Source organism: Macaca fascicularis, chromosome 19 (assembly GCF_037993035.2).
Source record: "Macaca fascicularis isolate 582-1 chromosome 19, T2T-MFA8v1.1".
Classification (NCBI taxonomy): domain Eukaryota; kingdom Metazoa; phylum Chordata; class Mammalia; order Primates; family Cercopithecidae; genus Macaca; species Macaca fascicularis.
The window spans coordinates 15,639,888-15,653,911 of NC_088393.1; the positions used below are offsets into that span (position 1 = coordinate 15,639,888).

A 14,024-nucleotide genomic window follows, 5' to 3' on the forward strand; every position below is an offset into this window, starting at 1 on the left:
AGCAAGACTCTGTCTCAAAAAAAAAAAAAAAAAAAACCTTTTTGGGAAGCCGAGGCAGGTGGATTGCTTGAGGTCAGGCGTTCGAGATCAGCCTGGCCAACATGGCGAAACCCCGTCTCTACTAAAATTACAAAAATTAGCCAGGTGTGGTGGCATGCGCCTGTACTCGTAGCTACTGGGGAGGCTGAGGCAGGAGAATCGCTTGAACCCAGGAGGTGGAGGTTGCAGGGAGCTGAGATCGTGCCGCTACACTGCAGTCTGGGCAACAGAGCAAGCCTCCATTCTCAAAAAATAAATAAATAAATAAATAAATAATAAAAATTAGCCTGGCACGGTGGCATGCCCCTATAGTCCCAGCTACTCCAGAAGCTGAAGCAGGAGGATTGATTGAGCCCAGGAGGTGTAGGCTGCTGTGAGCTAAGATCACACCACTACATTCCAGCCCGGGCAACACAGTGAGACCCTGTCTCAAAACAACAATAAATAAGTGCATCCCCCAGCTAGGGTCCCACCTGCTGGTCTTCAGTGTAGCCTTCCCTGAGTCCTGTCAGCTCTCTCCTCCTTAAACTCTTTCCGGCTTACACTCTATCACTAGGACCTATAACACCGCCTGGTATCTATGTTGAGTAAAAGGATGTTGTGCTGGGCGCAGTGGCTCACGCCTGTAGTCCCAGCACTTTGGGAGGCCGAGGTAGGCGGATCATGAGGTCAGGAATTCGAGAGCAGCCTGGACAACATGGTGAAACCCCATCTCCGCTAAAAATACAAAAATTAGCTGGGTGTGGTGGCAGGCGCCTGTAATCCCAGCTGCTCAGGAGGTAGAAACAGGAGAATTGCTTGAGCCTGGGAGGCGGTTGCAGTGAGCCGAGATCGCACCATTGCACTCCAGCCTGGGCAACAGAGCAAGACTCCATCTCACACACATCACACATCACACACACACACACACACACACACACACACACACACACAGGATGTTGTGCTGGGGATAAGGGAGGCGGATGACCAGCAGGCAGGCCCATCTCAGAGACAGGAGAATGTATTTCTCAGGGACCTTCAGTCCTCATGGTACAGGTGATGATGGTAACGTCCCCCAAAAGCCAGGCACAAGCCAGGGAGGTACAAACTGATGCTATGGTCAGCCTGGGGCTGAGTGGCACACCCTCCACATGTAACCCCCACCCCAGAGGGCTCCAGAGTCAGCAGAAACTGTGGCTAATTTGGAGCAGAAGTTTCCAGGAGCTGGAGAGGCAGGCCTCAGATCCCAGATGGCCGTTCTGGGAGCTGGTCCCTTCCTGCCCTGAATCCAGAATCTCACTTGTCCTAACAGAGACAAGAGCTGTTTTCCCAGGGATCTGAGGCAGGCCAGCCCAGGCCAGGGCAAGAGAACTTGACCTGACCAAGCCTGGGGTCATGACGGGCGTGTGAGGGAAAGGGCTTGCGGGAGGTCTCCTGGGACTGGCTGGAGAGGAATCTGCACACCCATCTGCCTGCTCATGAGGGTCTGCCCTTGGGGAGGTTGCCAGGGGCCAGGCAGGGAGGCCCCCTGCTCTTTTTTTTTTTTTTTTTTTTTGAGACGGAGTCTCCCTCTGTTGCCAGGCTGAAGTGCAGTGGCGTGATCTCGGCTCACTGCAAGCTCTGCCTTCTGGATTCACGCCATTCTCCTGCCTCAGCCTCCTGAGTAGCTGGGACTACAGGTACCTGCCACCACGCCTGGCTAATTTTTTGTATTTTAATAGAGACAGCGTTTCACCATGTTAGCCAGGATGGTCTCGATCTCCTGACTTCGTGGTCCGCCCACCTCGGCCTCCCAAAGTGCTGGGATTACAGGTTTGAGCCACTGCGGCTGGCCCTGACCCCTGCTCCTAAGCTAGGATTACCCTCATCAGCGCTGCCACATAGAACTTTCTTCACTGATGTGGCAATTGAGCATGTGAAATACAGCTGGTGTGGACAGGCACAGTGGCTCACGCCTGTAATCCCAGCACTGTGGGAGGCCAAGGTGGGCAGATCACTTGAGATCAGCAGTTCCAGACCAGCCTGGCCAACATGGTGAAACCCCATCTCTACTGAAAATACAAAAATTAGTCAGGCCTGGTGACGCACCTGTAGTCCCAGCTACTCGAGAGGCTGAGGCACAAGAATCGCTGGAACCTGGGAGGTGGAGGCTGCAGTGAGCCGAGACTGCATCCATTGCACTCCATCCAGCCTGGGCAACAGAGCAAGACTCTGTCTCAAGGGAAAAAAAAAAAAAAGAAATACAGCTGGTGTGACTGAGCACTGCATTTTCGTTGTATTTAATTTCCATTAACATACATTTAACTTGAACTAGCCAAATGCGGTCAGCAGTATCGTATTGAGAGTAGCACTGAGCTGAAGACCCAGGCAGGAGGTGGAAGGCGGGGACAGGAAGGTCAGGGTTTAAGGTTTGTGCAGCTATGGCAGAGAACCAACTTTGGCAAAGAGCAGAGTGAGGCCCCTTGGCATCTGGCTCCACTGGAGGAGAGGTATACCCAGTTCCCAGGGTCAAAGTTCTTGTTACACATGCATGCATCCATGCCTGTGAGTACAGGGGTTAGTGTGTCCCAAGGCACCCATAGGTGCACCTGTGTGAGATCCAGGAGTCCCATACGTATGAGCGATTCAAGAGTCCACCCATGTATGGACATTGGATGGACTCCCAGGCACAGGCAGATATGTGTGTTCCTTCCTGAGTATCCATGCCTCCTGGGCAGGCCAGCAAGGGCCACTAGTCCAGCAGGTCTTGCAAGAAGGCCCACATGTACTGGTGCATCTCCTGGGGGTTGCTCTGTGGGATCCAATGCCCCATGCCTGGCAGGATGTGGGCCTCCAAGCGGCCTGGCACAAAGCGGCTGCTGATGGCTTCCACCAGCCCCTGCTCCAAGTAAGTGTCCTTCTCCCCCCACAGCAGCAATGTGGGTGTGGCCAGCTCCTGGGGTTCCAAGGGGAAGTTCCTGTGGCCAGGACAGACAGGCAGACAGACAGGCAGAAGGATGGCTGCCTCCCACCCCCGCCCAGCCCCTGCAAATCTCCTGCGTTCATGCTTGGCATCTGGTCTTACCTGAAGAGGTTTCGGTAGTAGTTAAGGGGCCCAGTGAGGCCACCAGGCTGAGAGAAGTTATAAAGGAAGGCCTCGAGCTCGTTGGGGGTCAAGCGTGGGATGCCTGTCTTGTGGTGGGTGAGGGCGGTCTTCAGAATCTAGGTACACAGCAGGACTCTGGCTTCGGTGCCCAGTCTGCCCAGCCCTGACCTGCTTCCCTCCTCCCTTCAACCGGTACCCTCTGTACCTGGAAGTCAGACATAGACAGCAGCTTCTCGGGCAGCCAGGGCAGCTGGAACAGGAACATGTAGTGGGAACGGAAGAACTGGCTGATGTGGTGCAGGGAATAGTCTGGGATGGAAAGGTTAGGGGAGAGATGTAAGGCCTGCCCCTGGGATGGCCCCACACACCTGCACCCCTACACACACCCAGGTCAGGCACACAAGCCTCAGGAATGCCACTGCTGCCTGCCTGGGTCTGTGAAGGTACCAGACACCCCTCCTGGCGTGGGCACCAGCTACATTCCCTCCTGCCATGTTTCACTATCCACAGGATGGGGGCATCTCCTGGGAACCCCCATATCCACTGGTGTGCTTCCCCTGCCCAGGCCAGGGTGCGTTTCTTCTGCTTCAGCTAACACTTATTGAGCAACTACTGCATGCCAGGCCTTGTTCTAGATACAGCAGTGAATGACAGACAAAACTCCCTGTTCATCCTAAGCAACTTAAGGAGACCCCTGTATCTACAAAAAAAAAAAAAAAAATATATATATATATATATATATATATATATGTGTGTGTGTGTGTGTGTGTGTGTGTGTATATGTATGTATATATATATAGGCCGGGCGCGGTGGCTCACGCCTGTAATCCCAGCACTTTGGGAGGTCAAGGCGGGTAGATCTCTTTTTTTTTTTTTTTTTTTTTTTTTGAGACGGAGTCTCGCTCTGTCGCCCGGGCTGGAGTGCAGTGGCCGGATCTCAGCTCACTGCAAGCTCCGCCTTCCGGGTTTACGCCATTCTCCTGCCTCAGCCTCCCGAGTAGCTGGGACTACAGGCGCCCACCATCTCGCCCGGCTAGTTTTTTGTATTTTTTTTAGTAGAAACGGGGTTTCACCGGGTTAGCCAGGATGGTCTCGATCTCCTGACCTCGTGATCCGCCCGTCTCGGCCTCCCAAAGTGCTGGAATTACAGGCTTGAGCCACCGCGCCCGGCCAAGGCGGGTAGATCTCTTGAGGTCAGGAGTTAGACACTAACCTGGGCAACACAATGAAACCCCATCGCCACTAAAAATACAAAAATTAGCTGGGCATGGTGGCGCGTGTCTGTAGTCCCCGCTATTCTGGAGGCTAAGGAAGGAGAGTCACTTGAACCCAGGAGGTAGAAGTTGCTAGGCGTGGTGGCTCACTCCTGTAATCCCAGCACTTTGGGAGGCCGAGGCCAGCAGATCGCTTGAGCCCGGGAGTTCAAGACCAGCCTGGCCAACATGGTGAAATCCTGTCTCTACTAAAAACACAAAATAATTAGCCGGGTATGGTGGCACACGTCTGTAGTTTCAGCTACTGAGGAGGCTGAGGCAAGAGAATCACTTGAACCTGAGAGGCGGAGGTTGCCGTGAGTGGAGGTTGCCGTGAGCTGACATTGCACCACTGCACTGCACAGAGCGAGACTCCATCTCAAGAAAAAAAAAGTGGCTGGGCATGGTGGCTCACGCCTGTAATTCCGGCACTTTGGGAAGATCATGAGGTCAGATTGAGACCATCTTGGCCAACATGGTGAAACCCCGTCTCTACTAAAATACAAAAAATTAGCCTGGCGTGGTGGACTGTAATTCCAGCTACTTGGGAGGCTGAGGCAGGGGAATCACTTGAACCTGGGAGGCGGAGGTTGCAGTGAGCTGAGATCACACCACTGCACTCCAGCCTGGCGACAGAGCAAGATTCCGTCTCAAAAAAAAAAAAAAAAAAAAAACCAACGAGAGAGAGAAAGAGAAAGAGCACAGTTATGACCACAATGCTGAGTATTAACATCAGGTGATATGATAGACATTGTTAACCTCCCCAGCCTCAGTTTCCTCCAGCTGGAACATGGGGATAACACAACCTTCATAAGCCCAGGAGCCTTAAGTAGGTTACTGTGTGCACGTTCCTTGTTACTGTAAACGCTATAAAAAAATGTGGATTAGTCCTAAGTGTATTGTGATTGATTTTTATTTTAGTTTATTTTATTTTTGAGACAGAGTCTTACTCTGTCGTCCAGGCTGGGGTGCAGTGGTGCGATCTTGGCTCACTGCAACCTCCAATTCTCAGGTTCAAGCGATGCTCTTGCCTCAGCCTCCCGAGTAGCTGAGACTACAGGTGTGTGCCACCATGGCCGGCTGACTTTTTTGTATTTTTGGTAGAGACGGGGTTTTACCATGTTGGCCAGGCTGGTCTTGAACTTCTGGGCTCAAGTGATCCACCGGCCTTGGCCTCCCAAAGTGCAGGGATTACAGGCAAGAGCCACCACGCCTGACCATATTTTATTTTATATATTTATTTTTTGAGACAGAGTTTTGCTTTTGTTGCCTAGGCTGGAGTGCAATGGCATGGTTTTGGCTCACTGCAACCTCCACCTCCCGGGTTCAGGAGATTCTCCTGCATCAGCCTCCCGAGTAGCTGGGACTACAGGCATGCACCACCAATGACAATTTTTTTTTTTTTTGTAGAGACAGTTGGGGTCTTGCTATGTTGACCAGACTGGTCTTGAACTCCTGGCCTCAAGTGATCCTCCCACCTCAGCGGCCCAGAGGGCTCGGATTACAGGTGTGAGCCACTGGGTCTGGCGTGTCATTAATTTCCGAATGAGGAGTTCCACAACGGAAGGGACCTGGGTTGATTGCTGCACCCTCGGCCCCTGATGTGTTGACAGGTATACAGAGAATTGCAAACACATACACATGTACCTGCCCCCTTGCACACAAGTACATCCCAGTGTCCCGGACTCCCACACACACCTTGGTACACCGACATGGGGGCACCACTGACCACAACCATCCGCTCGACCAGGGATGGGTAGTAGATGGAGAAATGCCAGGCAAGGAGGGCACCCCAGTCATGGGCCACAAGGACGCACTTGGAGTAACCTGTGGGAATCCGAGGAGCTGGCATAAGTGAGGTGCCAGGTAGGACTGAAGCAGGGGTGGGGGAAGTAGGTTCCAGCAAGGAGAAAGTGGGGGTATGTGTGTGTGCAGGATGAGGGAGGCCACGCCTAGGATGGGGGTATGTCTGCACCCAGGCCTAGGATGACATCCTTGATATCCACCAGCAACAGGTCGATCGTGTAGCAGTCCACATCCCGGGGTGCATCTGAGGGGCCGTAACCTCGCAAATCCACAGCCACAACATGGAAGCGGCTCTGGAACTCCCGGAGCTGGTAACGCCAGGAGAACCTGCCAGGCGGGTGGGGGAGAGAGGCTGAGTCAGGGCCCTCGGGTTGCACCTACACCCTACGCCCATCAGCGACCATTGGCAACCCCTCCTTCCTGCTCTAAACTTCCCCTAAAAGGAGGATGGGGAATCCCAGGCAGAGGCAGAGGCAGAGGCTGAGGCTGAAACCAACTACACCCTGAATCCAGGGAGCCTCAATCAACCTCAGTACCCCTTTGTCCTGTCCCTTCAGAGCCTAGGGATCTGGGTATGCTGGCCAGTACCCCTGTCCCCATCTATGTTCAGCTTGTTCCGATCTACGCAGCCCTCCCCACTGCCTCTTGGGAACCCAAGCTCCACCTGCCCCCGAGTCCCGTGCGCCTCAGGCCCCTGGGCCCCAGACGTACCAGTTCTCAGGGAAGCCGTGCAGAAACAGCATGAGGGGTCCTTTGCCTTGTCCAGCCGAGACATAGTGCAGACGCAGGCCCGAGCTCTAGGGGGAGGGCACGGCCTGAAGCCTGGGGAACCCTCCCTCCCTAGGCTTGAACCGTCTCGACCCCACACGACCCCGCAGCCCCGATAGCGCCCCCGTGCGATCACCTGGAGGTTCAGGAAACCATGCTCGCCCAGCGAGGGGTCGCTCAGGCAGGCGGGGCACGCGCTCCGACGGCGTCCACAGCAGCCGCGCCGGGGCCGGCACAGCACGTGCGTGAACGCTATGCAGCCGTAGACCGCCGCGGCCACCAGCGCCACCGAGAACACCAGGCTCCACATGAAGGCGCGCAGCAGCTTCAGCGACAGGCGCGACGGCGCCAGCAGCGCGGTTACCACCAGCTCGGGCATGTCGCTGCGCTCCCGGACCACGGCGACGCTGCCGGCCGGGGTCACCTGCAGCAGTGGCGAGGCGGTGTCAGGGCTCAGGGGCCCACCGCCTTTGGCCTGGGGCCCCTCCGTGCCGTCGGGGTTTGTGGGACGCGCTGAGGGAAGAGGCAGGCAGCTCCGACCGAAACCGCCGGAGCGCACGACTCACCTGAGTGCCAGGTAAACACCTGGGCGCGACAGGGACAGGAAATAAGGGTAGGGTGCAGAGGCTGGGGAGGAACGGGTTGGAAAGGGGGGAAAGAAATGGGCGGGGCCTAGCAGGGCGTGTGCTGGGCTTAGGACTGGGGCGGGGCCCAGGAGGACTCAGCAGCAGGTGGGCGAGGGTCTAAAGAAGGCAATTCCGACCCGGGCGCGGTGGCTCATGCCTGTAAGCCCAGCACTTTGGTAGGCCGAGGCGGGCGGATCACCTGTGGTCAAGAGCTCGAGACCAGCCTGGTCAATGTGGTGAAACCCCGTCTCTACTAAAAATACAAAAATTAGGTGGGCGTGGTGGTGGGCGCCTGTAATCCCAGTTACTTGGGAGGCTGAGGCAGGAGAATCGCTTGTACCCGGGACGTGGAGGTTGCAGTGAGCTCAGATCGCGCCACTGCACTCCAGCCTGGGTGACAACAGGGAAACTCCGTCACAAGGAAAAAAAAAAAAAAAAAAAAGGCAATTCCGAGCCCAAACCTTAAGGAGGGGATCCTGGATCCTCAGTTAAGTGGGCGGACCTGGAGTGAGGGGCGGGGCATATGCAGAGTAGGTGCGGCCTACAAGCCAGAAAGGAGAGTTGGAGTGGTAGGTGTGGCTTATGAAGGTGGGCGGGGAGAGGGTGGATCCTAGAGAAGGTGAGGCCTAACACTGGGCGGAGAAGGCGGGAGCCTGGGCCAAAGAGCTGAGGGTCGGCCTGGGTAGGGGGGGCCAATGAGACGGAGGGCGGGGCCGGGACCTAATATGGCGGGTCGGGCGGGCCTGGAAGCCGAAGAGGGACAGGCAATGCCAGATGTAGGACTAGGAGGGAGGCACGGGCGGTATTAACGGCTCGAGGAGGCTTCGGGAGACCCGGCCGACGCCCGCCTGGTGCTCCCCACCCTGGGGCGCGCGACCCTCCCCTCGGTCTGGCTCCAAAGACCTAGCAGCACTGACTTCACCCAGCTGTGGTTCCAACGGCGGGTCCAGCGGCCTCGGCCCGTCGCCGTCCTCCTGCTGGTCCAACAGGCCCACACGCCCGCCCCTGTACGTCTGTGATTGGACGGCGGCGGCCACTGATGCCCAAGCGACAGGTCCTGGCCCGGCAGCCAATCGGCAGGTGTTGAGTCCCAGGCTCCGAGAGCTGGCCAAGGAGGCGGGGATACCCTGATTCCTAGAGGGCAGGCCTGGTTCCCCAGAGGAGGACCCGACCTATTGAATCACTGGGGTTCTGGGGTTCTGGCCGAAAAAGGAAGTGGGACAGGGCCGGGTGTGATGGGGCCTAGAGTCACAGAGCCTTGCGGCCCTGCTGTCCCTGCAAGAAGTCAGCTTCTGGCCGGGCGCGGTGGCTCACGCCTGTAATCCTAGCACTTTGGGAAGCCGAGGCGGGCGGATCACAAGGTCAGGAGATCGAGACCATCCTGGCTAACATGGTGAAACCCCGTCTCTACTAAACAAACAAACAAATACAAAAAAATTAGCCGGGCGTGGTGGCTGGCGCCTGTAGCTACTTGGGAGGCTGAGGCAGGAGAATGGCGTGAACCCAGGAGGCAGAGGTTGCAGTGAGCCGAGATTGCGCCACTGCACTCCAGCCTGGGCGACAGAGCGAGACTCGGACTCAAAAAAAAAAACAAAACAAAAACAAAACCAAAAAAATCCAGTCAGCTTCTTCCTCCTATTTTGCAACCTTCTCCCGATATCCTTGAACATTTTAGGGACACCCATCACTTAACCCGTATAGCAACCCTATTAGGTCGAAGTAGCATAATCACATCCTGTAGATCATGAACCTGAAATTCGAGGATGAAGTCATTTACCTGAAGACATACATCCTGTTAAACAGCCATCCACAAAGATGTAGGGAAAAAGACAGCGATCTGTGGCTACACCTACCCTTCCTCCCGGAAGCAGCCACTGGAACGTTTTTAGCGTTTTCTTTTTTTCAGATGGGGTTTCGATCATAGCTCACTGCAGCCTCGAACTCCTGGGCTCAAACACTACAACCTGTCGTTGGAACTACAGGCCTGTGCCACCACACTCAGCTAATTTTTCAAAAACTTTTCATAGAGAGGACTTGCTATATTGTCCAGGCTGGTCTCAAACTCCTGGCCTCAAGCAATCCTCAAGCCTCCACCTCCCAAAGTGGGATTACAGATGTAAGCCACCATGTCCCGCCTCTATTTCTTGACTTAATCAATGTATGACATTAGCCACAGACTTGCTCACATCACTACCCCTGGACATGCTGTTTTTTGTTTCCCTATTAGTTTCCTTTAAAAACACTCCACTTGTCTGCCGGGCGCGGTGGCTCAAGCCTGTAATCCCAGCACTTTGGGAGGCCGAGACGGGCGGATCACGAGGTCAGGAGATCGAGACCATCCTGGCTAACATGGTGAAACCCCGTCTCTACTAAAAAATACAAAAAAACTAGCAGGGCGAGGTGGCGGGCGCCTGTAGTCCCAGCTACTCGGGAGGCTGAGGCAGGAGAATGGCGTAAACCCGGGAGGCGGAGCTTGCAGTGAGCTGAGATCCGGCCACTGCACTCCAGCCTGGGCGACAGAGCCAGACTCCGTCTCAAAAAAAGAAAGAAAGAAAAAAAAAAACTCCACTTGTCACCTCTTGCCCCTTTCCACCTCCCACTTTTATCCATATACCTTTGAACTGTCAAGGCTGCTAAACATTACTGTCCTGGGACCATAATTAAGTCCATGAAGTTGCTACTTAAAGGTGAATAGTGGTTTATGTTCTGCCTCAGTAAACAACGCATCTCGGGGCTGAATAGACCTCTATGATTACATTGCCCATAGTGTACAAACTTTTGTTCTCCCTGGACTACTTAACCACTACCTTTCTTTTGTTGTGTGATTAGCCTACATCAAAGCTTTTTTTTTTTTTTTTTTTGAGTTGGGAGTCTCACCAAATCACCCAAGCTGGAATGCAGTGGTGTCATGATCTCGGCTCACTGCAACCTCTGCCTCCAGGTGCAAGCGATTCTCCTGCCTCAGCCTCCAGAGTAGCTGGGACTACAGGCGTGTGCCACCACGCCCAGCTAATTTTTTGTATTTTTCAATAGAGACGGGGTGTCACCACCTTGGCCAGGCTAGTCTCTAACTGCTGACCTCAAGCGATCCTCCCACCTCGGCCCCCCAAAAGTGCTGGGATTACAGGCATGAGTCACCGTGCCTGGCAGCTTTTTCTTTTACACCTTCCATTGAATCAATTCTCTCACAATTTAATGTTCCCAGGATCTCTCCCTCCTGACTCCGCTAATCTGGCCGCATGGGTGGTGCATGTCTTGGGAACCTCCCTTCTTCCTCTGCTACACATCACTGAACCCCAGCCCTCACCTTCCCCTCTTCTGTCTACCCTCAAACAAAAAGACAGCAGTCGTCACAGGAGAGTAACTTTATATTCAGTACAAATGTTTATTTTTGCAATGAGAACTGCACAAAAAAAAAAACCTTTTGTATATAAGTGAAAAGTCTATGAATTCCCTTCTACAAATGTCTAAAGTGTTTAATACAGCTCTCAGATTCACTGACATAATTATTGGCCAAGCGATCCGTGCATACAGTAGTGGGGGCTTGTACACACCTCTTACTCTGGTATAGGACTAAGATTTCTAGTACTGTGGGAAGGGTTGGGAAATGGCTGTAGAAATTAAATAGATCCCAGTTCTAATTACAACCCAGTTAGAGAGACACCCATCAGGGAGGTGTGGAGAAGGCCATGGCAGAGTTAAATCTTCAGCAGGAAGGTGCAGAGAAAACTATCCAGCTCAGCAGTTGGACCCAGCCTGGGGAAGTGTCTGAACAAAACAAGGAACAAAAATGAGGGGGTGGGATGAGATGGAAGAAACCCCAAAGAACCTAAATACGTCACACTTGAAGCGGCACAGTGGTATATGAGGAAGTGCCTGAGTGGGCAGGGACATCGAGGAAGTGGGGGGCCTCTGGCTGGATGCCTGAACCACACCCTCACAGGGAGATTTGGCAGATCCAAAGACAATAAAGGACTTTCAGGTCAAAAAGAGGGGATGTAGGTTAATAAACAGTGCTAGAAATGTTTCAGTTTGTCTCTGCATACATATAAATTATATACTTGTATCTTACATCTTAGGGGTTCTTCTTGGCCATCACCCGTGCCTTGTGGCTGGGGCATCTGCGTACACAGGTGGGCACACAGGCAGGGTGGCCACCTGTGGGCTTTCTGGGACAGCAATGTGCACGCGTGTGTGTATATGCATGGGGGGGTTAGGATTCTATTTCAGGGGATGTAGACTTATCTAAGAATATCTGGTTAACCCTGAGCTTAAATGAAAGGAGTAGTTAGGTTGAGGCAGGCAAGGTGGGAGAAGTGGCCCAAGACCTTTGGTGAATGGGGGGACAGGATGGAGTAGGGTGGAGGGGAAGAATACTGTCTGGAGTTTGGCCAGGGTTCTGCTGGAGTACACCCTCCACCTCGGCCAGGGTCCACAAGGATGGGTACCGGGCTCTGCGTCACAGCTTCAGCTTGGGGTGGTTGGTATGAGCCTGCATGGCTCCTGCCCAGGGCAGACAGGGACAGGTCACAGGAGAGGGGCTAGGTAATCCCTGGCGGTAGATACTGTACAGAGATGGTCTGGGGTCCAGGGGGTCCCCTGGGCCTAGCCTAGGCAATAGTTCACAAAGAAATGTCAGGGAGACGCCAGCATTAAAAAAGAGAGATGTGTTTATTCCATGATCAGTACAGACCAAATGCATATTCACCGTATGAAAGTCAAACCAGTCAGTGACTCCAGAGTTTGGCCAACACTGAGGCACCAGCGTCGTGGTGTAGAGTGGGTTCTCATGGCACGCGTAACCTCACCAAGGGCTCCAATTATAAAATTAAAAAAAAAAAAAAGCATGGGCAGGAGCGGCCAGCTGGTCAGGGCTGGGCGCCAGGTGGGGGAGTCTCAGTCTGTGGCACCCCCAGGGTCTGGTGCCCACCTCATCCCTTGGCCCTTCCTTTCTCAGTTAAAAAAAAAAAAAAAAAAAAACCAACAACAACAAAAAAACCCAACTCAACACATCTGACATTAAAAAACAAAAAAGCCAACAAATGGGTGGGGGGGGGAGGGGAAGGAAAAGAAATCGCAGCTTTCTGGTTTTATAATTAAAAATAGACTAATAAAGTTTGAAACTGAGTAAAATATAGGCGGATTTTTTTGTGTGTTTTGTTTTTGTGGATTTTTTTGAGCTTTTTCTTTTTTTACACCAGTTTGGTGGAGTCACCAACAAACTTCAAACAAAGATATGCCAACTATGTTCACTATACAGTACAGCCACGGTCACACACTACCCACAGCGCGGTGGCAGCCGCTGCTCAATGAGGAGACGATCACACCATTTCGGAGATAAGCAGTGCCATTGTGTCTGGAGGAGAAGAGAGAATTAAAAATAAAATAGAATTCAACAAAAAATATATATAGAAAAAAAAAAAAAAAACAAAGGTGGGAAGGAACTGACTTTGGTTGGCGGCCTCACTCCCCGGCCGAGGGCTACCCACACAGGACAGTTGCCTCGCTCCGGATGCCATGGACACACACACCTCCACGGCACTATTCCCTTTTGCACAAGCAAACACTTACAGAGAGCGGCTCTCAATTAAAGGCTTGTGGGGGAGGGTCGGGGGGGTCTGTTCAAGGCAAAGTCAGTGCCAGCGAGGGGGTGGGCTGGCCTTGCCCGCTTCCAGCCCACGCGGGCCTGCCCTGGCCTCCTGGGAGCGGGCGGCGATTGCTAGGGTGTGGGGAAGGACTCCTGGCGGGCAGGACGTCACGAACGTCACGTTCTTGGGGACAGAAAACCAGTCACGGTGGCGGCAGCAACGATGTCCTGTGTATACTGTGTAGACATTTGGCGGAGAGAAGGGCCTCTGCCCCGCACGTGGGGATGCAGGGCTTGGGTCCAGCCGGCACTTGCTCGTAACAAGGCGTGCGCTGAGCGGACGTCCTGTGCGGGGTGGTGGGTGGTGGGACGTCTGTCCGACCGGCCGTAAGGCAGATAGGCTCTGCAATCCTCAGCTGCCCGTCAGGCCTGCCCCGGGCATAGCATGCAGGAGGGCCAGGCCCTGAGGCATCCCCTGGCCGCTGCTCCCACCTCCACCGCCGCCCCTAACACTATGGAAAGTCAATGTTTTGCCAGAAAATCAAAGTCAAAAGCCACCTAGGTGCGCTCAGAAAAGATTTTCTTCAAATATTGACAATAGATCACTCTGGAAATTCATGTCAATGGTAGCTGCCATCTGGAGGAGAAAGGAAGGAGGGAGTCAGGAGGGTGACCTAGCCACCCTGCAGCTCCAAGTCCTCACACCCACTGCCCTCCCCAGGGCTGACCCCTCACAGCGCCCATCCCGTTCACACATAGCACTCAGGCCCCTACATCTGAGCCCAGAGGACCGCACGCTGACCAGCAGGGCCTGGGCTCCCCTGCTGCCCCTCCCTGTCCAGTCTCCAGTACCCCTTTCCCAGCTCCCCCAGGAGCTAACC

General features: G+C 53.9%; 2 protein-coding genes across 3 annotated transcripts in view; both read right to left on the reverse strand.

Moving 5' to 3' along the window:
• Nucleotides 1-2,270: 2,270 nt before the first annotated feature.
• EPHX3 (epoxide hydrolase 3) lies at nt 2,271-8,553 on the reverse strand. Its single transcript, XM_005588275.4, has 8 exons — nt 8,474-8,553; nt 7,067-7,354; nt 6,874-6,959; nt 6,332-6,489; nt 6,055-6,183; nt 3,309-3,412; nt 3,083-3,219; nt 2,271-2,975 (listed from the first exon to the last, which is right to left on the reverse strand). The coding sequence occupies exons 2-8, from the start codon at nt 7,307-7,309 to the stop codon at nt 2,750-2,752; spliced, it is 1,083 nt and encodes a 360-aa protein (XP_005588332.1). The 5' UTR covers nt 7,310-7,354; nt 8,474-8,553; the 3' UTR covers nt 2,271-2,749.
• A 2,364-nt stretch (nt 8,554-10,917) lies between these two features.
• The window catches only part of BRD4 (bromodomain containing 4), a 99,844-nt gene continuing 96,737 nt past the window's right edge, over nt 10,918-14,024 (reverse strand). For both annotated transcript variants that reach the window (XM_045379704.3, XM_074026195.1), the window contains exon 20: nt 10,918-13,780. In XM_045379704.3, coding sequence (XP_045235639.1) covers nt 13,712-13,780 — 69 coding nt within the window. In that variant the 3' untranslated portion in view covers nt 10,918-13,711. The remainder of the gene's footprint in view (nt 13,781-14,024) is intronic.